General features: G+C 38.7%; 1 protein-coding gene across 1 annotated transcript in view; it reads right to left on the minus strand.

Annotated features, from left to right (window-relative positions):
- Nucleotides 1-1,793: 1,793 nt before the first annotated feature.
- The window catches only part of SMS (spermine synthase), a 43,447-nt gene continuing 19,049 nt past the window's right edge, over nucleotides 1,794-26,191 (minus strand). The window contains exons 3-11 of the mRNA XM_015621691.3: nucleotides 24,374-24,467; nucleotides 23,608-23,672; nucleotides 20,951-21,126; nucleotides 19,007-19,161; nucleotides 18,053-18,142; nucleotides 16,969-17,083; nucleotides 16,426-16,505; nucleotides 5,796-5,911; nucleotides 1,794-4,492 (exon numbers count right to left, since the gene is read on the minus strand). Coding sequence (XP_015477177.1) covers nucleotides 4,450-4,492; nucleotides 5,796-5,911; nucleotides 16,426-16,505; nucleotides 16,969-17,083; nucleotides 18,053-18,142; nucleotides 19,007-19,161; nucleotides 20,951-21,126; nucleotides 23,608-23,672; nucleotides 24,374-24,467 — 934 coding nt within the window. The 3' untranslated portion in view covers nucleotides 1,794-4,449. The remainder of the gene's footprint in view (nucleotides 4,493-5,795; nucleotides 5,912-16,425; nucleotides 16,506-16,968; nucleotides 17,084-18,052; nucleotides 18,143-19,006; nucleotides 19,162-20,950; nucleotides 21,127-23,607; nucleotides 23,673-24,373; nucleotides 24,468-26,191) is intronic.

Here is a 26,191-nt window from a genome sequence, read left to right on the forward strand (position 1 = left end):
GCCAGTTCTGATCAGTATTTCAGTTTCATGAGCTGAAGACAGCGGAGTTGCTGCTGGTATCCTTCTGCCTTCCTCCCTTATCCGGGCAGTGACAATCCATGACAGTTAAATCCCACAGCTGCCTTGCCTTTGGACTTCATAAAGTTTGTATTTATTTGCTTCGGTAATCAGTCTACCCTTAAACACTCCTTAATCTGAAGCTTCCTTTTAGTCTTCATTTAATTTCCAGTAGTTAAGCTCTTTTCCTTCTAAAATACTTGGAAGACAGCTTGCACTCATTATTCAGTTTAGGGAAAAAAACCCCAACAAATCAAACCCAAATGTTTCCAGTTTCTCTTCCTTCTCCATCCAATACCATCAGGCTGGGCAGTGTAACTGGTACTTTCTTGTATGTCCAGATGTGTTCCCCAAATCCCCACACCACATCTGTTGTGCTGTCCTGTTTTCTGCCTCCTCCTCCTGCTCATTGCCCCAGGTCCTTTCCAACTTAATGTCTCTTGCCCCTGCATCCATTCCTCTCTTGACACACCACAGGAATACTTCTCATCACACTTCCAATTATGAAGTTAATTTCATGTTTTACTTTTCTCCTTCTTTCTGCCTTCTCCACTTCTACCTTTGAAGCTCAAGTACAACCACGAAACAAACTTCTTCACATCCTTCCAGTTCCCATCTTACATTCCTCATTCCTTCCTTCTTAGAGCATTCCATATTTCAAAAAGGCACTTTTAAGCTGCTCAGTGCTATTATAAATCACTGCAGCAGTAGCTTACTTTGTTACTTCTCTCACTTGCTCCCTTGGCATATCTAATGACTCCAACTACTCTTCTCTCTGTGGGCAAAGTTTGTCAGCTTTCTCCTATTACCCACAGGCAACATCATCTGCAGTCTCCTATTCCTCAATTAAAATAAGAAATTGAGTTCTCTTCTCACCCATCCCCTTGCCTTATTCCCTCCAGCAAGCTGTCAACACCTCAACCTCTCAGACAGCAAAAATAAAAACCCAAGATACCTATCTTCCCTACTGTGCATGTAGGCACTCCAAAATTACTCCTTATTCTACCCTCAGTCTGTATGTGAGACTTTTTTCCCCTCAAAGTTAAGGCTTCCCCCTTTCTTTTTCCCAACTAGCAAGCCTTCTGCTATCACTATACTTAAAGCAGATGTAAATACTTCTCTCTTCCAGTTAACTGGAATTCATGTCTCTCTGTATTTTCTGGAATATCTTCATGTTTTTCTTTCATTGTATGACATTATTCTGGGGTGTGATTTGGCAAGATTAATGACTTCTTTGATGTGTCCTGTCCTGTTCATGCCCTTCTCCCTGTTCCCTGAACTGCTGTGCCAGTTTCCATCATTCTCAGTGTCACACTGACTTCTCCTAAGCCTGTCTTTTCTCTGTGCCATGCAATAAGTCACACTGTCATCCAAAACCAACTTACTGCTTTAGCGGAAAAACTCAAACTTCCACTCAGAGACCTTCAAAGAATTCACATCTAAAATGCTGTACAGGAAATTAACTCTTTCTAGGCAAATATCACTGAAGCCTTGAGTGATTTCCCCCCATTACAAATATCAGCGTGCTGTTCCATACCACACACAATATCTGAGCATTTATCATATGGAAAATAACTGAATTTATTACTCTGCAACAGAAAAGTTACTCAATAAAAGGACCAGGAAGTATGTTTATGTGACAAAGAAAAAGGAGGTACAATGGTAAGCATCATACCCATCAATTCTGTCATTTGGATACTGAATCCACAGTGGATTTAACAATTCAAACACACAAGTAAGGACAGCGTACCTTTATTTTAAGATGTGCACTGCACTGATGCAGTAGATACAATGCCAGCAGTCTTCTCCTTGCACAAACTACTATCAATCAATAACTTCTAGGTGAAAGCAGCATTTAGTGCAAAGAATAATTAAGAAACCTCTAATGTTAACCATGTCTTGGGAACCGTTTGCATACATAGTGCAGCAATCATACCCATTTCCCAACTGGCCTTAAACATGGAAAACTGATCAGCTATAGCAGTTTGCATCTGAAAATTCTAACACAGAGACTTGTTTTTCTTTTAAAAAAATCTACACTACAGCAACAAATAAATAAAGACTAACAATGTGTATATATTTGTTCAGAATCAATTCAGCAACTTAAAAAAATATAATGTTCAGTGTTTGCTGAATTGCTTTATACTGCATCTATCACTTCAAAACACTACCTTAAAAAAAGTTAAAGAAAAAAAATAATTATTCCAACTCTCTTCATACCCTATTAGTTGAAAAGTTTGCAAGCACTGCTGCCTCTCAGCTATTAATATGCAATTCCCTGGTCATTCTGGAAATCTTTACAGAACATCCCTGCACACCCAGCAGCCCCCTGTGCAGCGATGCCAAAGGGAAGCACAAGCCCTGGTACAATGAGCAGATTAAGTCATCTTCCAGTTCACAAGTTTTCTTGCTAAAAACCAAAACACCCCCACTTGTTGTGACTGATTTCTACATCTGCCAAGCTCACCCAGGAACACATGCTCCGAGCTCTGTCCCTGTGTGCTTCATTTCATCTACAGGAGTAATCACACTAAGAACCAATGGAAATATTCATGCTTGCAAAGTTATGGATACACCTGTTTACAGGATATCTGCATTCATCTACAGCTAGACAAAACTGTCTGCGGTCCTGTATCATAAATGAAGAGCTACATTATAGGTAATAACATCAAAGTATTTCCTAGGATGCCTTCAACAGAGCTAGAACACTCAGGGAGATACAGGAAACTTTACTGTATTTAGAGGCAAGCTCTGCTCTTTGTGAGTATTCAGTGATTCACAAGCTGTAGGTCATGGAAGAACTGCACACTGTGTATATTAAGAGAATTAACCAAGATAATTTGAAGTAGTAAGATTGAAAAATGCTTCTATCAGCTATCCAAGCCAAAAACACTTTAACAGCTTTTGCCCAATTACAGAAAAAAATTTTGGCACATTCTCTAGTCTCAGACTGGAATTCTGCATAGGCTACTCAGATTCCACTAAGACTTTATTGATGTGGGATGCAATAGATTTTTTTTTTAATGTTTGGTTTAAGAACATAAAGGACAGCTTTTGTTTGGTTTGTTTTCATCTTGGCGGGGCAAATCAACTCTCCAATAAAACTAAGAAAATGTTGATTATGGGTGTTGAATCAAACATCACTATTATTCAGGATTAGAATGCTTAGGGAAATAGTGCACTTTTTATTCTACCTTGGAAAAGTAAAAAATGCACGTATTCGGTCATATCCTTCCTACCTCCTTTCAAGTGGGATTTTTAAACAAATATTTCAGTTGATACATAGCAGACTCTTACAAAAATATAACTTTTGACAGCATGAGAAACTGCTAAAGAAAAATGCATCTTCTTTCAGAACAGAACTACAATGCACTCCAGCTTCTACTGATTTTTACACTGCAAGTAAATGAGCAGAAGAAACACAATATGGGCCATCTGTGGCAATACAACCATCACTGACCCTACTGAAGCACACACACACTTGCTTCAGAACATTCAGTACAGGTGCACATAAAGATAGAACACATCACACCCACATTTCTTCATCCTCTATCTTTACTTCACAAATCTAGTGCTTCCCATACAGCTGGGGAGAAGACATGCCCACATGAACCTCATTACACTCTTACACTGTGGTGGAATGAAAGCCCAGCCTTTATCTTCATGCTTCAGTACAAAGCTACTGCCAAATCCATATCAGAATCCAAATAATCAATATGGCAGCAACTAAAGAATTCCAGGAGGTAAAAGGCCAAAGACTCTTCTGCAGCAGAGATTACAGCAATGATGAATGAAACTAGGGTAAATAAAAATTTAAGACCGGCTTCCTTCCCTTTGCAACAAAGGACTTATGGTATTCTCTCACAAGATTTTTTTCTTTTTAGTTATGCCCTTCTCTATATGGAAGCAATGCAGCGTTCATTAAAAAAAGCCAAAACCACAAAAACCCTCTCCCATTTTTAAAAAGCACCATAAATGAAAAAAATCTGTTGGAAAAAAAAACCCAACAAAAACTCCATGGACCACCCTTCAGGGATGAAATGCTAAAGATGTCTTTTTTAATCAACCAGTTTGTGAAGATCTACAAAAAAATAAAAAGGATCACATTCTAAAGGTTCAGTGCAGTCAGCAGCTATATAGTTTTGCTGCTTATTCATCTTTAAGTTGACTTTCAAAAATAACACCCTAGCTTGTCAAAATATACATTTTCCATTTGCTTTTAAATTAAAATAATAATAAAAAAACATTTAAAGAATTCACAATCAATAGCATGACTAAGTTTCAGGATCATCTACAGCATATAATTTAAAGATTCAAGATGCCAATATGCAGCATGTGGCAGGCCTATACGCTCCATGCAGCATGTACATTTAAGAATCTCAGTCTTGATGTTCAGATGTCTGTCTTTTTCTTCCAAATCGTGTAGAATACCCATCTGGAGAAAATAAGCAGTTAAGGAAAAAAAAATAAAAAGGCAACACTTGTACACTTAAAATGTAGTTCTTTTTACTTATATTTAAATTCTGAAAACTTCTGGTAGCTCATAAAGGGTAGGCAAAACACTCAAAAGTGAAATCTCCCTGGATTTTCTTCTTGACTCAGCAGTTCAAAGATGCCTACTTTTCAAATCACATATATGTTCCATTAAGGCCTGGCAGTTTTAAAGACATAAATAGTCAGTTTCTCTGAAAATGTAAGCTTTAAGGGCAAGTATCTTGATATCCTTCACATTTGTCTTTTGTCTTGAAAACGTGAGGTCAAATCTGTTTCACAAATAGCTGCCAATAATAAGAAGCAGGAGGAGCTGGCTATAGTCAGTTTGGAGTCAGTACAGGGTCAGCATGGAGGCTGCAGCACTGAACACTACTGGGCTTAGAGACACAGAAGGGAGGCAAATAAACACAACAGAAGAAAGGCTGTGACAATGAAAGGCAATGTATTATGAATAAGATGATCGTGGAAAGATGTTTCCTTGTCAAGAGAGACAGCCACAGCAGGCTTCACCCTGCAGAAACATTTCCAGGGAGATCCCACAAAAGAAGCAAACACTCAAGGCAAATGCAGCTGGCAGAACCACCTTATAGAAGATCAAAATGCCCCTCCACGCTAAGGGCTTGAAGTTTAAACTTCTATGCTTCTTCTATAACTTGATACCCACAAATTGAAAAAATTCTGAAGGATTATTTTTAGGAATGGGATGTGGCTGAGAATATGCATACTCCTCTACTTCAAATAGTTTTTTCCAGTAACACTAACTAGTAATGATTGTTAGGAATCACTCTTCCCCATTCCCCAGCCTTAAAAATCAAGTCTGAACTGTATGTTCAAGAATAGCTCTATCAGACAACATAAAAAGATTGGGATCATGCTAATCTGTATGAAGATAGCTCCTTTTTTTTGTAAAAGAAAAAAAAGGAAGATAAAGCCTTGTAGGAACTCCCAGGCAGCATTACCCTCATCATACAGTTTATCCTACATCACATACACCACTCAGAACCTTTAACAAAAACACAGCCTATTCATGAATAGTGCTGATCATTTCACCAGCTGTGAATTTATAGCACTTTTAGAAAACAATTCCTACAATTATCCTCAAAAAAATTGTAGTTGATCATTTACTACAAAAAAAAAAATAAGTGTTTAAATCAGAACTGCCTCTTTGCTTGAGTTCTTTACCTCCAACCAGTCTATACTTGCTTGATTTATTAATACACAAGTCGTCTTCAATCTAAGGATACAATTCCATGTAGGAGGGAACACACACAGTTTCTTTTGAAAACTCCACAGGACAATAAAGCCTGCTAAGCTGTTCTTCATACAGAGTCAAGGCATCAGTCAGATTGACACAGTTTCCCTGAAGAAAAAAAAAAAAAAAAGCTCCAGTCACAATCAAGCAAATAAGGATTTCAGCTGAACATATACATTTTGACATTACTGCAAGGCTCCCACATATTTCAGAACCAGATACATGCTGATCTTAATATTTAATACTTACAAGGCAAACACTGAACAGCTTGTCTTCACTCTGCCTACAGAAAACAATTAGTATCCTTTCAAGAAAGGGTAAGTATGGGAGATTATATTTTCGTTAGCAGAAGCAACCATTATGAGAACTTCCAGTTAAAACAGACCACCATGTGTTGTTTACCTATAACATCTACTCCATAACTATTTTCTTTATGATTACTTAAATGCATATTACTAAACAGTATTACTATGCCCAGATTTTTCTGTTATTTAACACTGCCTAGATCTTAGTGTTTAAATGCACTATAATTATATATATGTAATTGTTTAAAATTACTAGGCTGTAATATTATATATATATATAGATTGTTCCACAAAGCAGTAGGACAAAATACATCAAATTACACAGAAGTTCTCTGGCTGCAGGCTATATTGTCTTAAGTTTCTGTATGTCCTGCTGCTGAAGAGATTCCTATGATACTTTTTTTCAGTCTTCAGGGTGAAACAACACGTCATTCTTGGAATACAAACACATCAAGAATTACAAAGAGTGAGGAATTAAAAAAAACCCAAACAAACGAAGAATCAAACACACCCCCCCCACCCCAAAAAAACCTCAAGCTCAAAAACTCCCCAAAAAAATCAAATACCCAAAACCACCAACCCCCTCCAAAAAAATTAAAACTAAAAACCCCACCCACCTCTCCCCCAAGCAACCTATTTGCAAGCACTACCTTGTCCCAAGCTAAGTATTAAAAAGAAGCAGAAGTTACTGCAATGCATGCTTGGGATGCCCATTCAGAGAAAGATCTAATTAGAAGTCTGAATTCTCCATACCCATAACACATTTGAAGATTTAGTGGTTACAGTGAGCTCACCAGAACACCAGATTAAACAAACACCAACTACCCAAAGCAATAAAAGTCAGTTGTGCAAATTCAATTAAAAAAACCCCTTTGCCAAGTTTCTTGACTATATAACTGAGTAGACTAGCAAATATTTTATAACCTTAAATTCAATGGTCTAGGAAGAGTGTGACAAATACAAGTTATTTTGACACTAATTTGAAATTAAGTGAAGTTAAATATAGTCACCACTGCATGGTCTACAAATCACTCCGGTTGTTTTTTCCAGGTACAAGGCACCAAATGAAGACTCACCAAAAAAAACTGTACTGTTGCTGTGGCACAGCACAGAGATATCACATTCTTGTTACTGTGGTCAAGGTGGAGATATTCTTAAAGGCCCTTGGCACACTGACAGCCAAATGAATTGATTTGTAATCTTCTACTTCCACCACTTTCCTGAGGAATCTTCAGCTCAACCTATAGGCCCCAAACATGATAAACCAACCATGCTGTAACACTACACATCAACATCAAGTTATCATATAACTCCAAATCTCTCCTGCCCACACAGTATGTGCCAGTCTGGCCATATGTAGAGCAGGATGAGATCTTCAGGAGATGTGTGTCCCCATCTTCCCCTAATGGCTGGGTTTACTGGCATGTAAATGCTAGCAGACTGGCAGAAATGTCTTTTACTGTGATCTAGCACAAAGCCTGCTTTCCTCTTCTGATTTCTCATCAGTAGATACAGAAGCATTAACTAGCATTTTCCAGAGTTACTGTCAATATAAAAATCCTCAGCTTTCCCCACACATTTTATCACTTATAATGGAGGAACGTTTGCCACAGAAGATAAAAACGAGAACAAAAAGAAAATGTTTATGTTAATGAATACACAGTTTCTAATGATCCAGCACAAGAACCAAAGCCCAACAAAATGATGACAAGAAATGTGAGGCACAGAAGTTATTTGTGAGAAAGAAAATGAGTCTAAAGCAGCAGCCTTCATCTATGGAATGACAGGACCTTCCTGCTGCTCTGAATGACTTTGGGAAGTGTTTGTGTGTACACACAAGTACACAATTTTGGGGCTTTTTTTAACTGACCATTGATTGCAGTATCTTGTTCATTCCTACTGTCCAATAACATCTGTAACTTGCACATGACTGTGAAAGAATGCAGATGGCTCAATTAGAAAATGCTAGATCTACTGAAAAAAATTAGCTCACTTACAGTCATATCTTATTCAATATTTCAGAAACTAACTTGAAATGAGGACCCCAGGACATACCCAATACTTCCTAAGTGCCTGACTACCTATGTTTCACATATTTGTGTTTTTCTGCTAAGACACTGCAATGTTTTTAAATCCAGGAGCAGTCTTTATGAAAGACTTGTTTTACTGTGCAGCTTATTTTTGGCGCTCCTAGATTTTTTTTTTTTTTTTAATGACTTTAAAATCATTACATGCACACAGATGCAACTAAAAGTTAATTTTCATAAAGCAAGGAATTAAGAGGAGTTTGAACAAGTACTGTCTGTACTCTCTAAAACATACAGCATGCAGGGGCCAAAACAAGCAGCGGTCACATTTTGAAATCAGTATTTCCAAACAGCTCCATTTACATTGCTTTTTCTGTGTAATAACATCAGGTGATATCTAGAACCAAAGTGTAAAATGTACATTCTGACTTTGGGATTTATACTTTTTCCTGTTTTTTCTTGGTAGGATTTTTTCACAGTGTATTTAAAACATTGCTATTTCCAGAGGAAGTGAAAAGAGAATTCATTCCACTCATCTTCCTCTGAATTTTCTGCATCCTGCTCATTTTTTATTTTTTTTTTATTGTGCTCAAGTTTTTACAAGTAGAAGAGAAAACCTCAACTCTAACAAAAAAAAATCTTAACATAGCATCTTAACAACGGTATCAGGCACATGATGTGATTCTTGGGGTTGCCTGCACAGGGTCAGGAGCTGGACTTCAGTGATTGCTGTGGGCCCCTTCCACACCAGGAAATCCTATGACTCTATTCTAACACACTCTAATATTTTACAAATCGTATTTGGGAAAGCATTCCTTCAAAAGAACTTGCATAAAACATGTTTGATTGTAATTTTGATGATATTGCACAAAAAAAAACAGTACTTGTTTATTTAGCAAAGGAAGGCAACATGCTGTATATAGAATTTTTCATATTTGGGTATCAGAAAACAAATGACACTTGTAAAAAGGTAGAAGACTAACACAAACTGAGCTCAATGAACAGACTGCTGCAGTACTTGTTTAGTAACCTGTTATTATCCAGGGGATTGTGGTGGTTTTTTTATGGTTCAGCTGCCCTTTACCAAACATATCATTTTGTTTCAACATCAGACTGAATGCAAAAGAAAACTAAAAAACAACCTGTGTGTGTAATTTGAGTCATAAATAGGAACACTGCTAGGTAATTTACAGAGCACACCACCATTACGTAGGAAGTGGAATAGGATACACAATGATAGAACAGTATCCAGTTTCCCAGACTGTAGCTTCAGTATTTCATCATTTCTCCTTCTCTGGCAAGAGACAAATCACTGCAGACACCATGGAAAACAAATTACAGGAACAACAGACATGCCAAGAAACAATTTTTACTTTTCAAACCCACAACTCCCCAATCTCCAAATCAAGATCTTGCCTAAAGGTTCAGACAACTCACCTGGCTCTTCTAGCAACCTTTTTCTTCTGGAGAAACACTACAGGATTTTATCATTCTGCATAGTCATTTTTTATAACTATCTGGCTTTACTGAACAAAGTTAAGCAGTCCAAAATTCAAATCTACAAAACTTAAGGGTTATTTCAATAAACTTATTGAAAAATCACTATGATTAACCCCTTTCTTTAAAACATAACCTGCTTTATTAACCAAGACTACAGTGCTAGTAACAATGTCAGTCACACTCAGGTGTTCCAATATCACTAAAATGCCACAGGGAACCAAGCCCAGAGTGCAATACAGAGATAGGTCCCATAAACCCGTGTTCACTCTAACTCCCACTGTCTAATGAAGGGTTTTGAGTTAGACCAATGCATTGTTTGCTCTGAACAGACACTATATAACTCAAACAATAGTTAATACTGAATGCTATTTAATAAGGTTTAAAGCAGATGACTCACCAATTATATGTTTTCAAAAAGCAAAATCATTTTCTTTTTTCTCTCACAGTGTTCAGCCAAATTTTCAAATCTACCAAACTCCTCTGCCCAGCCCCCCTCACTTAAGCTGTTTCATGTCAAACAATTTGACAGGTAAGAACTAGGAAAACAATTAATTTTTTTTACCCCTTAAGATGCATCTTTCTGACATGAAAGTACTTGAGGCAGTTTTAACTTCAGATTAACAAATCTTAATCTCCAAGACCTTGCTTAAGACAGATAGATGACTCCTGAGCTGTTTCATAGTCTTTGCATCCTGAGTCTGCTGAGTGCTTGTGTTCACTTCAACAGCTCATGCCTATCTCCCAACATGCTTTTTTTTCTGGGCTCTCACAAGGCATAAATTCCATAGTTCCATTGGTTTAGTTTTTAGATTTCTACAGGACAATGTACAACAGATTTAAATAACAAATATAGTTCTGGACATGCAAAAACCATTCCTTAAAATAAGTAGCAAAAAAAAAATTGTTTAAATTAACTCTCTAAGTTCCAGTTAATTTTGCCCATCTATAAAGTGGATGTGTCCATCAACTGCTTACAGGATGATCTAAGGCCAGTATGCGTCCTCCAACCCTCAAAAAGAAAACTATGCCACAGAAGTTTAATTTTTATTTTTAGCATGTATTTCTATTTTTATTTTGTAATGATGTGCCAGAATTGGTCATGGCCAAGGTTGGGTTTTATCCTTCCCCACTTCAGAGTGACTAATAAGCAGTAAGACACAGCATGAAACATGTAGCATCAAAGTTAGACTTAGGTTTTGGGGGACAGGAAGGGCTGGTAAGGAAATAATGGAGACAAACCTGACTGTAAGTACCGCCAGTGAGTGAACTCTCAGTAACAAAAGGAAATGAAAATGTCTGTTCCTTAAAGTCTCTCAAACTACTAAGAAATCACAGAGGCTCACATAGGGACATACAGCCATTCTTTAAGCCTCCTTTCATAGTTCAGGCACAGAGAATCTTGCTCCCTCATTGGAAGTGCTAATTAGAAAGCCCACACAGCAGCCAAAAAAAGGAGTTCAACTATGGAGCAACTTGATGATTGTCTGGACATTTAGAGTCCATAAGAGTGGCCAGGAAGAAACAGCTTAGTGAAGGGCCACACGTTCATGTGGAAGACACATGATCCCTCGCACCAGGGGTCAGTGCTGTTTACTGGAACCTGGAGTGGTCTGAGTTTCTATACTGCCTGGGCTGAGTGGCCCCAACCAAGAAGTCACAAATTCCTGTTCAGAGGTATTTTTAAAGGTTCTACTACATAAACAGGCTGAAAATGATAGCCTTCTCAACCTCAAAAGATTAGATCAACAGAACAAAAACTTAGCACAGAAAAAGGCATTTTCTTAACTACACAATCCACTGACACTCAGAGACAATGTTAAAACCAGTTAGAGCATCTGACAGAACAGGGTTTAACAGCTCTTGGGACAATCCTCAAGCACTTGAAGATACAAGAGAGTGATGGTTCAGAAAAACAAAAGCCACATATGCTCTCATCTACAAGTATATATACTCACTTGAAGGAGATCACTTGGGTCATCTAAAAATCATACTTTTAGACAGTCCAATACTGTAAAAGCACTTAACATGTTCAGAAACAACTTGCTGGGAAGGTATATTAGAGATGAAAGTGGACCTCAGGATATACCAAGGTCATGCGTCCTCATTAACTCCCATGCATCTCCACTGTCATGGCTGGGAGCCTGCACCTCTAACTGCCTCTCCTTGGAGAACATAACACCAAGCACCTTACAGACATGGCCTCATATGATATCATATCATTAAACACTTCAGAGCACCAGCTTCAGAAGAAGGAAAATAAGAGCATCCCATATGACCACTGAATCTCAGAGCAGTGGGATTATGTTTAACAGTAAGTTTTGACAAACAAGCTTCAAGTCTTAAACCCACAGACAGGTCTGCAAGTTCTGCAGGCTAAGGTCCCTAAAGCTCACATATCTCTTTGCAGATCCTGTGTAGGCTGCAACACTCAGTATGGATGATGCAGCTAGAAAAGCAAGGGCATGTAAAGCACGGCTGCTACTCATACAAGTTTTTGTTCTAAGCTGTGATTACTAATTGCACAGAGAAAGTATCGAGGCATTTTTCCCCAAACACACTCAGACATAAAGCAACAGAGAATGACATCCATTAGCTGCCCTTTTATATCTTCCCAAAGCTGAAAAAAAAGGAAGAAGTCCCTCCTGCATCTTAAAATTGGCCACATGAGTTCTTGTATCTCATAGGAATACAAATAAATGGTCTGAAAAGTGCACAGGCAGAATTTCTATAAATGTTAATAACCTGCCAGGCAATACCAGTTACCTGCCTCCACCAAGTGGTGACAAGACATTCTGCAGCAGCATTTGGAGAGCATTTTGAGGATCACCAAGGAAGGAATTCCGAGGGAACCACCAGGTGTGTTAGAGCAGCATGACAGAAATAATTCTTTTTATAATCTCAAATAAATTATATCCATCTGGAGTTAGACAGCACTAGACACTGCCTGCTGACAATTCACATGCAGATCAGAACATTTTCTGAAACTTGTGCAGAGCTCAATGAAGAGGTGATGAGAATTTCCCTTTATTTTCCCCCAGTAGTGGCATTTAGACAGACAGACAGCAATATATTATGGGAAAGGACAGCATTCTGTGAACGATTCCACTTTTGGGTAAAGCATTTCTTCAGCATTGAAATAAATGACATCCTAACTAGATGTACATGATTCTGTTCAGGGTGCAAGGGGACAGACTACAAGCTACAAAGGACAGAATTTTCAATCACAGTACAACGTAGTACCAAGGCCAAAGTGGCAACTATAATTGCTGGCTAGTAGTCACCAGGACAACAATCCTTTTGCTGCATTTTTCCCATGAGAATTTCTTCATCATAGCAAAGATGAGGCTCTAACAAGTAAGTGGCCATCCCCTCAGTCACTTTTCTTGATGATATTTAATAGTTTTGTTTTAGAGAACCACAATGCAAAGAAGGGGTGGGGGACACACAAAAGTACTGCATTTTAAAAACACATCTGCCTTAAAAGGCACATGATTTCCTCAGCAAGGCATGCTATGTAACAAACATCCTGGAAGTAGATAGTTGGACCAGAAGTAACTTCAATTCCCAGTGTTAATAACACAGAGCTAAAACCACTGGCACACAACTCAACTAGGCAAACACTCAATCTTTCATGAGCTCCCAATGTGACTAAGCTGACAAAGTTGTTAGTGGCCATGTTTGAACTTCTGTCTCTAGTCTAACCAACTGTCCAAGTAGCCAGCTTCAGCTAGTTTAACTGAAATTAAATTTATGTAATTTAAACAAAGCTGTAATAACTAATAGGTTAATTTTATTTAAAGAATCTCAATAGTCTGTTCATCCTATGACCAGGCTGTTGAGCTGTCTGAGAGTGTGGTGGGTTGACCCCAGCTGGACACCAAGTGCCCACAAAAATCATGCTGTCACTCCCCTGCTCAGCTAAACTGAGGAGAGAAAATACAGCAAAAGGCTCACGGGCCTAGGTAAGGATGGGGAGAGAACACTCACCAGCTACCGTCACAGGCAAACAGACTCAACCTGGGTAATAAACTCAATTTCCCCATCAAATCAGAGTGGGATAATGAGAAATAAACCCAAATTTTATCAACACCTTCCCCTACCCCTCTTTTCTCCTTAGGGTGAACTTCACTCACAAATTCTCTATCTCTTCCCCACTGCACTAATGGGCGATGGGAAATGGGGATTGTGGTCAGTTCATCCCATGTTATTTCTGCTGTTCCCTCCTCCTCACACTCTGCTCTGCTCCAGTGTGGGGTCTCCCCCTATGAACTTCTCCAACCTGAGTCCATCCACGGGCTGCAGTTTTTCATTAATTGTTCCACAGGTCCCCTGCAAGGTCACAAATTCTGCCAGGAAGCCTGCTCTCGTGTGGGTTTCCCATAAGGTCATAGCCTCCTTCAGGTATCCATCCACAAGCTCCACCATGGGGTGCTCCACAGGCTACAGGTGGATCTCTGCTCCCCTGTGGAGTTACATGGGCTGCAGGAGCACAGCCTGCTATACCATGGCATTTATCATGGGCTGCAGGGGAATCTCTGCACTGGTACCTGGAGCATCTCCTGCCTCTCCTTCTCCACTGACCTTGGAGCCTGCAGACCTGTTTCTCTCACATGTTCTCACTTCTCTATCTGACTGCAACTGCAATAGTGCAGCAACTTTTGCCCCTTCAAAAATCTTATCCCAAAGGCACTACCAGTCACTGATGGGTTCAGCCTTGGCCAGGAGCAGGTACATCCTGAAGCCAGCTGGCATTGGCTTTGTTGGACATGGGGAGTGCTCCCCACACCCCCCCACTACCAAAACCTGGCCACACATCAGCTGAAAAGCTGTAATCCAATGAGAAGCTTGAACAGAGAGAGAAGTGAGAAACTTTGTCACAGGGATAGAAGAAAAGCCTCTGTCCTGCCAAGTTTTAATATTCAACAATAATGTTTTAAGCTCAGTGCTGTATTTTGTTGGGATAAATTTTTCCAATTATTTTGACCATTCTTGGTTTTTTAAATTTATTTATAATTTGAGAATAGCAGTAGTTGTGAGCATTATTCAGGATGATGAGTTAAATTCAGTTTTGCTTAGGGGCAAACCAAGTTGACCTCAAATTATTGACTTTGAATTTAACACTGTGTGGGCCTGCACATCTGAGGAGGAGGTCAGTATGTTTTACATTATGATAAGTTTTTAGTGTAGCCTTCTAAGGACACACAGACAAATAGAGAGGGTTTTTACAGAGGACTATTTTGCTTTTTCAGGCCCAGCTGGCAAGTGGCTACAAGGACCATCACAAGGGCTGAGTAGTGTATCAATAGATGTATCAAAAGCTCTGATAGCTACCTGCCCCAGTATTAATTGTCCTTTTTTCAACATCTTCAGGAAGACTAAACTGCTAGAAAACACTGCTTCTATACTCCAGCCTTTGCACTGACTACTCGTTCGCCACAAGTCCAATTTTAAGCCACGTCAGTGTTAATACTGCTAATTTCCCATCCTGCCATGTACCACCTTGTTGCTTTGGGACCACAAAATGTGTGTACTTTCACAACAGCTAAAACCCACCAGGACAGCTGTTCTTTCTGTGCAATCACATGCTGGAGAGCTGACGAATCTCCTCCCATGAGGACAAAACAAGCAGCAGGGACTGCACCAGACTCTACCTCAGCTGGTTGCAGCTAACACAGAACCGTCCTGCCCTCTGGCTGCAGCACAGCCTCAGTTCAGCTTTCAGCACAGGCTTATTCTCAAGAGTCCTTCTGCAAAGTCCAACAAAACCTGTCCCCAGACATACGTTCACCTTCATTCCAATAAGGCGAGCTAGTATTACTGTGGATGCTGCAAGTACAACTGCAACACAATGATTTGTTCTGTTTTTAAAACATTTAGCGTCCTTTTGGTTTCAAAGTCTGCCACAAATATTTCCACTATTAACAGGCCAGAAATGCCATTAAAATTTACAGTGTGGAAAAAACATGTTAATCACATGTTGTATTTCAACCATAAGTTAATTTCTTTTTCCCATACAACCACAGCATTTTAAACAGGAGCAGCATATTAGAACTACCAGAAATCTCACCCCACAAGTTTCATATCTTTTTATAAGCCTGCACAATTCTACAGTAAACCAATTTCTATACATTTCAGAGCTTAAGGATATTATTCTAAAATACAGTAGTTAGATTCTCCACACATCAGAAGACTAGTTTATGAGCATGACAAAAGAAATGGAGCTTCAGAGACTTAGATTTCACTGAACCATCTGCTGGCTCCAGTCACATTCTTGGTACAATTTGACACAACTTTGTGACATTCAGGATTACCTGAAGTATTTTCTGTTCAAAGCTATACCACAATTTTATTATCTACAAGGTGGCTATACTAATTCTCATCCCACTGCACTTATGTCGAACTCTTACACCTTAATAAATGACAAATTTCCATGTTTTACACTTTACCACTGGAGACACTAGCTTCAAAATCATGTATCTCATCATGAAGTACATCAGTTCTGCTTTTCCAAGAAATGTCTAGCTGCAATATTCTGCAGTATGCCTTACTGAGCCTTAAAATAATGCTTTTGAACTCCAAACAAAAGTACTACATATTCAGCTGAAATAATGAAAACAGACAAGTCAGAAAATCCTAACTTTCATGCAAAACGCTTGATAAGTTAAAGGGAGAAAACCAGCTTGAAGTAATAAAGATTTTTAGTTAGCTTTATATGTTTTTTTTTTTAAACTGAAAATATGCAAATTGCAATAGATATAAAGCAGTACTTTATTACATCCAAGTATCATACCTGTGTGAAGTATTTCCCATCTTGTTTCAGGACTTTCATTGAGAGGTCAAGAATCAACCGCAGAAACTCCCATGTGGAATCTGCATATGGGAAAGGGTTGAAAAGCAGAACAGCACATTACTGGCTTGTTTACTTATTACATATTCAAGACTTGCAAAGTTTAAAAAAACAATCCTGGACTAAAAAAACAAATGCAAACTATACACAATGGCAACAATGGCAGGAGTATTGTTTTTCTTCACAGGAATTTTCCTGAAGTTTCCAATAAATTATGTAGTGAGGAAAATTTACTGGAGCATGAACTCCAAAAACTTCAAGAACTACATGAGTTCATATTATTCTGGAATAAGAGATTTAAAAGAACATTAGGCACTTGCTAGTCTTTTATAATATTAAAAAAAAATTAAAAAACAGATGTCATTTTTTCCTCTCAGATTTGCTTTTTAAATAGAAAAAATGAAAGCACTTATACTGCAGACTATTATGCAGCAAAAGGACAGAAATGTTGAAAATTTTCAGAAGTAAATAAATTAGAAGATTTACCTTCTTCTGGAGATGTGGAGATTGGAACAGCTGTCAGATCATTAATTACATAATCAAACATTCTTCCTTCTTTGGCATACCTCTTCAGTACAGGAATACAGTCTTCAATTAGAACCTGTAAGAATGAATTACTGTTGCTAGTCCTAAAACTACCCTAAAGCTGACCAGGTAAAAAGAACAAATACAGATTCACAGAAATTAAGAGGGAAAAAAAATTTACAAAATTATTTACATGCTTAATTTTAGGCTCCACTTTCAACTTTTTTCATCATTTAGAAGGGAGGAACTTTGTAGGAATTATGACAATGAAAACACAGGCACTCCAGGACTGGAGTTCCTAGATCTGTAATCAGTGTTCTTCATAACAAATATTGACAACAGTTAGCAGTTCCAACATATGAGTAAAATAAAGTACTTGTATGAAGCACTGATTTCCACAGAGTAGCATGTGACTTCTGTTAATTTTTTTGGTATTTTTATTAGCTCATTCCTGTATGTCAATATCTGTGACAACATCTAAGTGCCAGTAATGAAAATAGAAACATGTCAGATTACACCTGGGCTCATATGTAAGTGCTGTCAAATGCAGCACAAGGATCTCAGCTGCAGGGATGAATGATGTCTGTTGGAGTTTTTATTTTAATGTAATAGCAGTGCAATACTAAGGGATTTTGCTTGCAAATTAAAAATAATTGTTAAATGTGTATTACAAGTTCAGGTATTTTCAACAGTATAGAACAACTAAAATACATATTTTTTCTATCTTTTTAACAGTTTAAGAAATGAAGCTAAACGTAACACTTTTACTGCAATCTCTTCTTTATTTCTAAAGTTACAGAAAACATTCTCCTATTTCATATCCCTTAAAAATCTACATATGCAATTAATTTTAGAAGTGTGAAGCCAGAGAGATAAAATACTTCCAACATGAACTCGTTATTAAAATACGCAAGTGTCATACAAAAGGAAAAGTAGCTCCCCAACTTGAGTCTGAAGACTTGTCCCCAAAACTTTGCTATAGCAGTCTTCCAGACTAGGTCCTACTTGAAATATAACTTGTAATGAAAGAAAACCAATACATTACCTGGTAGCACTCTCCTTTCAGATTGTCTAAGACATCTCCGCACGTTTTACGCATGTGTTTTTTACACCCGTCAATCACCATTTGGTCAATGTTTGAAGCTTGTCAAGGCACAATACATTCCAGAAATAATACAGGTAAGAGTTTCTACTTCTTCAAAAAAAAATAATTAGATGTGGCTATTGGTATATATACTGCAATAGTCAACCTCAGGCACTGGCCTCCAGATTTAATTAGATGATTATGAAGTGATTATTTTTGGTTGTAACCAGTGTTTTTGATACCTTCAGTCATCATTACCATGAAAGCCTGAAATGTGAACTGTAAAACTATGGAAGACTCCATGAAGTTAAACTAGGTTAAGATTTTAACCTACATTTTTAGTCTTAGCCAATAGATCCCAATCCCTAGGATGATCAACATTTCATATGGCCAACAGTGGTTTATGTTGCAAACTGTACAAACTACAGAATGTTGAAAACTTGACTTGTATTGGTATTTTTAGAACAGGGCTGGTCAATTCATCAGTACAGTTCATCAAGTCCTGACATTCCTATTGATTAATTTTTTTTTGCTTCTAGGCACTATTATTTTTTTTACAGCTTTCTTTAGGAAAACAGACAAACTCAAGAAGGCAGAAGTGAGCCCAAACCACCAACTTGACAGACCTGTCTTCTGTTATTAGAGAAAGCACCAGTCTGATGACAGAGGCATTCCTTTCCAGCCTTACATAAACGACTACTGAGAGTTATGGTATGGACTGGGAACCTGAAAGCAGGTGTTGCATAATGATGCACAAATACCTAGTCACTGGTGTCTCTCAAACTGACAAAACTATTTCATTTTAGACCTCATATCCTCATACAAATCAGAACATGACAGTAACTGTGCTCAGTGCTAAGGCATCAGCAGAAAGGTCAGGTTGATCTGCATTATGGGCCATTTGTCAAAGGATATCTCTACCATAGTAACCATCTTTGGCTTCAGTTTGACTATCTCATATAGTATACCTCCATCACCACCTCCTAGGATTAGCACTTCTTTCCCAGTGTAATCTTCCTTTCCACTGCCCATTATGGCTTGAGTATATGCCAGGTCACTTTCTGCCAGATCTGGATGGAAGGAAAAGAGAATTGGACAGAAATATTAAATCTTCAGTTTTTCTCATTATGTGGTATTAACCCTGAGGTGATACAATACAGACCAAAGCAAGTACATCTCTACAGAAACAAGCTGTCTCTCAGAGACAGTCCAAGTAATGAGATTCTTCTCAGAATCCCACACAGGATTTCTCCAGTTCTCCACATGAACTCAGCAACAGCCACCTCAGCATTGGGAAGTACTGTGTGCCAAGGGAAAAAGTAGCAGAGCAAAACCATCAAGTCTTTTTAACTAAAAAACCCACTGAAGTAACAAGTGTGGGCATTATCTCAGACTCATCCTGCAAGAGGACAGATTTAGAGTTTTTTGGACATCTATTGTGGACCCCAGCTAAAAAGAGCTACCTAGATGCACACCAGTGGATCCCTGCACAGAAACAAACATGAATGTTAACCCCAGGTGCTGAAGGGTCCTGCTTGCCTGCTGCCAGCCTCAAAGCATGCAGTAACACTCCCAAGCTACAACAGATCTGCACTACAAGGGCCGAGCTTTGTGCAGCAGCACATTGTGGCATATCCTGTCACTCTGCCTGGCAATCAGCACCTCACTTAGGAGTGCACAATAACAAAATGAGACAAACCATTATTTCAAAATCCCATGGAATGGAAATAAGTAATGGCATACTTTCCCTTCTACAAAGCACATTGTCATGTTCAAGCAAAACCTCATCTCCATATAAAGCACTGATGAAAATTTCTGGCTAGAAGTATTGAATACTGAATTTGATGATTTCTAATACAATTCTATCTGGATTAGAAAATACCTTGCTAATGAATTCAATAACAGTGCTTTTCAGCTGCCATCTGCACAGGAGCCCTCTTGACAGTTGGAGAAAGCTAATTGAATTGTTAGAGGTACTTGCAATGACTTCAAAAAGCTGTATTTCAATTTCTTAATTACTCTGCCATTAGAGTGAAGATAGGTATTTTATCCCTGGGCAGCAACGTCCTTCATTTACCAGAGACAGTCCTTTTCAACGTAAGAACTAAGATTTTATAAAGCATAGTCTTTTATTGCCTAGATTTTCCAGCAAACAGCAGTCTCCAGCTTTCAAGAACAGTACTCCACCTTCTCCCAAGTTCACTTTCAAAAAGACAAAAGGTCAGCAGGCATAAAGTACCACATATAAAAACCCTCATATAAAGTTTGGTCACTATTTTGATTAACTTAGGAGTTCAAGTTTTATTATTTTGAAGGAGTCAAAAGACATTCACCAATAAAGCAGCTAAAAGGCCTGCTGCTCCCTTGATTCTCTAATGGAATTTCCTGCATGGTGAGGTATAGCACAGCTGTATCATACACAGACACACTAGGTCCCACTTCATATTTCTTTAGAATTCCATTGTGATTTGAAGACTTACAAAGTAGCTTGTTTTACTGTCCAAGAGAAGCTCTCAGAAGGTTGGACTGGCAACAAACAGAAAAGTTCTTATAAAAGAATTCAGGAAAGCAAGCTCTGCTATAGAACACCATCTTCTATTCTCCCAGGCCACTCACTTCCTGCAGCAAAGATACTAAATCTGGAAAAATAAATCTTTATTTTTTTTAACTCTAGATTTTACACTGGTCAGCCTGATTAACATCATTAATATACAGGAACAGATAAATGTGTCCTTGCACAAACAGTTTCCAGCATCTGAACCACAACCCTTAGACATCTATTAAAACTCCCATAGCAGGATAGAAAAAAACACTTTTGGCATTTTCATGCCAGAGATCTTTAAATGAGATGATACTTACTAACATCCCCACTGAGAATAAGAATATTCCCAAATTGTTTTGAATGCAGAATTTTAATATTCTGAAAAGGTGAATCTTCATCATAAACAACTTCATCTATGTCATATTCCACCAGGCGCCCATCAGCTGTGGGCCAGTATCTATCAATGACACCTCCTCTCAAAATCGCTGGCAACCTAGAGAAAAATAATATGAAAGAAGATTACAAATACTTGGAATATTTATTAAAAAAACCCACTTTAAACATACTGTGGATTCACCATAATAAATAATATTTACAAGAGGCATCTGAGAAAACTTGACATATTTAATACTTAATAATTATAAGAAATCTACTAGTCATATGTTAAATACACATAACTTGCTAAGAGACAGATAATATACATGGTTCTTTTTTATGTATAACTTCTACGATGTACCTGTGAACTTCCTTCTATTCTAAGAGGGGGAATTTACATAATGTATGAGCCTCCATAGTAGAATCAGCTTGTGACTAAAAATTAATACAATACTGTAGTGTTATTGTAGGCCAAAAAACGTGACCAAACCTCTTCCCATCTTCAGTTCATTTAAGAATGCTGTTTTGCTGAGATTAAGTGGATCTCACTCTGAGGCTACAGTGAAACACATTTTAATACACAGAAAAACAAAAACAGAACCATTACAGTATTTCAAACTGAGCTGGGTCAGCCTGAACTACATAAGCACAATCCTTGATATCAGTTGATAGTCTGCATTACTTTTAAAAAGTAATCTGCTAAGATTGTTTTGGGCTTGTTGTTTGTGGGTTTTAGGCTTTCTTTTTCAATTCCATTGAGATGCACCTTGGTTCAAACCAGTATTTCACCTGTAAAGACACTATCTTTGAAATGACAGCAATCAATCAAAGGGATTGCCTTTAGGCAAAATGTGCAGGCACACAGTTCGTCAGATCTCCCACACACACTTCAAAGAATTAAAGGATTGGCTTGTTTTCTTTCCAGAAGGCTGTAGCAGAAGACCAGACACAGACAAGCTTCTTAATTCTTTAGTGATTCCCGAGCAACATTCCAGAAACGCTTCCTACCCGCAGCGAGCCGCCAGATGGCAGCACACGGTGGGAGCAAGAGCAACCCTGCCTTACTACAACAAAAAGGCATGAAAAGCTTCTCCAGCTACATTCATCCTACTGCAGCTGCATGTGTGCAGCTGACACCAAAACGATGCAAAACAAATTAAAAGAACCCAAGAAATCAAACAAAATCACCCAACAAAACAAACCACAGAAACCAAAAACAAGGAAAAGAAAGACAATGACAAGCATGTGACAAGATCCATGCTAGATGAACTGCTCTCTTGGAGCTTCATCTTCCTATACTAAGGTAACCAAAAGATCTAGATCACTCCATGCAGATGTTATCCTGACCTGTTGTTAAGAAATTCCTATCACAGGGATTCCACAAACTCCCTCTATCATTTCAGTATCAAAACAGCCTCAGAAAGCTTCTCCTCCATAAGCACAGATGCAAGATCATCAATGTTCAATACACTGCACACCTTTTGTGAGGTTTTACTAGGTTGAAGTAAGATAACTAATCTCTTTTACATACAATTGTAAAGCAGAAATTACAATATGCAAGTATAATACCACTTTTCAAATTACTACCATTTTACTTGTGGTCTCTCATAACCTTCATATCTACTGTCTGACAGAGTACTGCTTAAATGTTTTCCCATTTTGTATGGGAAAAAAACCGAACATTTGCTCCTTGGCTTTACTGAGCCTTGTTGATTTCACACTTGCTTTTTACTTTTGACCCATTTTCACTTTTATGTTCCTTCAGGTACCTGCTGCACTTTCTACCATGTTCATGCCTACAGTAAGTGCTCCCTGGCTTCAAGGTATCTGTCACTGCCAGACAGCCACCACAAAGACAACAAACCATGTCTAGTATGAAAGTTGTTTCAACACCAGGCCATGAACTGTAATTTGAGTCCTTAAATTTTAACACATAGGCTTAAATAATCCAAGCTGACAAAGGGCTTACAGTCTCCATCCTTAAGTCTAATTATAAAGATTTGCTACAAAATATATCTATCTTCTTGGCAGGTCCCTAAACCACACATGCCCACAGTGAGCACCATGAAGCACAGCAGAGGCAGAGATATGAAAAAAAGCTACAGGAAACCTTGTCAGGACAAAGTCTTCTCGATGGACTTGAGCTCCATTTTAGCTCTAATCCTCACCCCTGGTCCATGTGCCAGAGATGCATTGCAGCTCTATCCCCACCCACCCAAGTCTTTTGCCAATCCTTGACACCCAGCTCGTGCTCAGAGATGCCTCAGCACTACAGCCAGCCACAGAGCTGGGTCTGATCCTGGGCACCATCATCAGCTCACCTTCTCCATGAGCTGTGGGATGTGGCCCATAGGGTACAGTTTATGCCCTGACCTCTGCCACCCCTGGCTGCCCAGCCCTTTCAGAGCAGTCTGCTCCTGCTTCCACATTGCATCTTCTCTCACTATTTCCATGCAATCATCTCAAGAAACTAAAAAAAATATCCCTTCCATACCTTCATACTCCAGGCTATTCACTGCATTACAGCAAAGCATAACTTGCTTATTATCTCTAGTAACTAGCAGACAAGCCATATACAGAAGCAGAGATACAAACTTACCGTTTCACCCTTTTTATGTTACTATGAAACAATTCTTTCATTCTTTCTTCTACTTTGTTTAGAAGCTGAAAAAAATAGCAAAGGAGAGGTAGAATTTGTAGATCAGCACTTAATGCAAAATATCTGTTAAAATACTCTACCTGGAAGTCAATAAAACATAGCACCTGCTATGGAAAGGCTTTGAAATGGAACACCAGAAGCCCATGAATAACTAGCTGGCCCCCTCAGCCTTGTTACTAGCAGGAATGTGCACATTTCAGCAGCTGTCATCACTGCATTTAGCTGTTCAAGATAACACAGCCAGAGGGAACATGAGAACCCTTTAAAGTTCCATTCCTGCTACAACAGTGGCCTCTTTCCCTGCAATATTCAATGCCCAGATCCTTCATGCCAGGGAAGATGAATTTCTTTTTCTCCATGGGGCAAAAGATTGAGTATGGAGTCTCCTCATCTCCCAGAACAGAGAATACAAAGAAGTCTCACACTAACACAGCAGACTGCAAACTGAGCATCTCATGTCCTCCTTCACTGCCCTGAGTAGCTGAAGAGACCCAAGCCCTAACCAAGCCTGCTGTATATCTTGACAACTTTTACAAAGAACATGAGGCCCAGTACTTGCTGAAGAGTATGTGCATTCATACATTCATGTGTGCACAACTGACTTTAATATTTTTAATCTTTTGCCACAATAGATTTTGACAGACCTGAAAAAAAAGGGACTCCCCATACAGTTAGGTAATCCTAGTAAGGTAAGCAGCACCCGTACCTGATCAACTTCTTCTCTTCCTTTCATATCATCATTGTAGCTCTGCAGATCCACCAGCACTAATCCATGAGGGTGAATTCTCAAATTGGCAAAACTACAACAGAGACAGTGATGACAAATTTATTATCAAAAATCACAGTAAGGAAAGAAAATCTAAAACAAGTTATACCAAAATTAAGAATGAATATATTTTTCCCTAGCACCTGTAACTGTTGGCAATGCTGCTCAAATCTTCCTCTGCAAGTCACTAACTGCAGAGTTGCAAGAACTTTCCTATCACTACACAACTAATAAAACCAGTAGGAAGCAAGGCAGTGAAACAGGGTGCTTAAGCCACAATAACTGTAGTACAATGAGAATATGCTGCTTGCTGGTCTATAAGGCCTACTAGAACAGGTGTGTTAGTTTGGGCTTTTTAATTGAAAATAAGCCTTAAGAAAACAGCTGGACACTTTCCTTCCCCTGTATTTTCCTTTTTACTTCTGGAGGTATTTATCTGTACTGTTTTGCAGGAGGGCTGGGGTGGTTGTTTAATTCTTTTGGTTGGCTTTTTTTAAATTTTTTTATGGTAACTATTCAGAGACTCTGGTCACAGTCAAAGCTGAATAAAAATCTGTAAGTGAGAAACAATAAGCATCCTGGAGCAAACCATAGCTTTGACTGGCAAAGAAATTGCAGCAGCAAACTCTCATTGATGAATACAAATTAATGTCAATAAAACTCCTACTGTATATTTACTACGGGAACATTTAAAGACCAAAGCTTCACCACGCTAAGTACATGAGGTGAACAAACAGTGAATCTTTGGGAACTTGCAACAAAGAATACAAGAACGAAGGGCAGTGGAGAAGGACACAAAATAACACTGTAGCACAGGCAATATCCTTCCCATTCCAGGGAGAAAACAAAAAGAAACAGAAAGGCTACAAGGGGATTACACAAAGGAAGTAGAGGAAAAAAATACCGGCTGGAAAAAAAAGAGCAGACAAGGGAATGAGAATAGGAATGCTTGAACAAAGAGAGAAGAGTATTCAGGGACAGAAATGCACTAATACAACACAGAAACTGCAGATAAAGCTGTATCATTCTCTGAATGCTCCGTTCTTTGCCTTCCTGCTCTTATCGCCCCACTCAGCCCCAAACGAAAACTCAAACCAACTCTTGTTGTGACAGAAAGTTTATATGGTCTTTCATCTCCCCACCACTCCCACCTTTTTTGTCTCTTCCAGAGCACCTTTTGCAAAATGTCAGCCTCAGTAGGAATACCAGCTCCTCTGTGGTGCTGGGACCTTCAGCCCTCAGCTTCAGTCAGAAATAAAACCCTGAATATTCTGTGCTATCTGAAGATAACTTCTGGTAACTGTAAAATAACCAAATTATGAAACTGACTAAAACAATTCAAGCACAAAAACACCTCGATGGTTTTAGAACAGCAGTGATCTGCAGCTCTGATATGTTACTACTGACACCCAGTTTTCTTCAGAGGATGAGTCTGGGCAGTCTGAGTCTTTCCTCAAGACTTTGCAGACAGGTCTTGCCCCCAGGAAGAAAAGGCCTTTCCATTTACGACACACACGCACACCCAGAGCCCACAGGCTGTCACCACCTTGGAGCAACCCTCCCTCCATCCCAGAGCTTCCCCACTAGGTGTCCTCCGACACAGGTTTTTAACTTGGGAACACAAAAGCCTACCAGGATTCTGTTTATGTGAAAGTTTGGGGTTTTTTTAAAGGCGAGAAAGACAAAGGAGCAGAACTTAGAAGATGGATGTACTGGTCACTCCAGCAGGTTTTGGACACAACCATCCACAGTGAAAAG

The sequence above is a fragment of the Parus major genome, chromosome 1, assembly GCF_001522545.3.
Source record: "Parus major isolate Abel chromosome 1, Parus_major1.1, whole genome shotgun sequence".
Taxonomy (NCBI): domain Eukaryota; kingdom Metazoa; phylum Chordata; class Aves; order Passeriformes; family Paridae; genus Parus; species Parus major.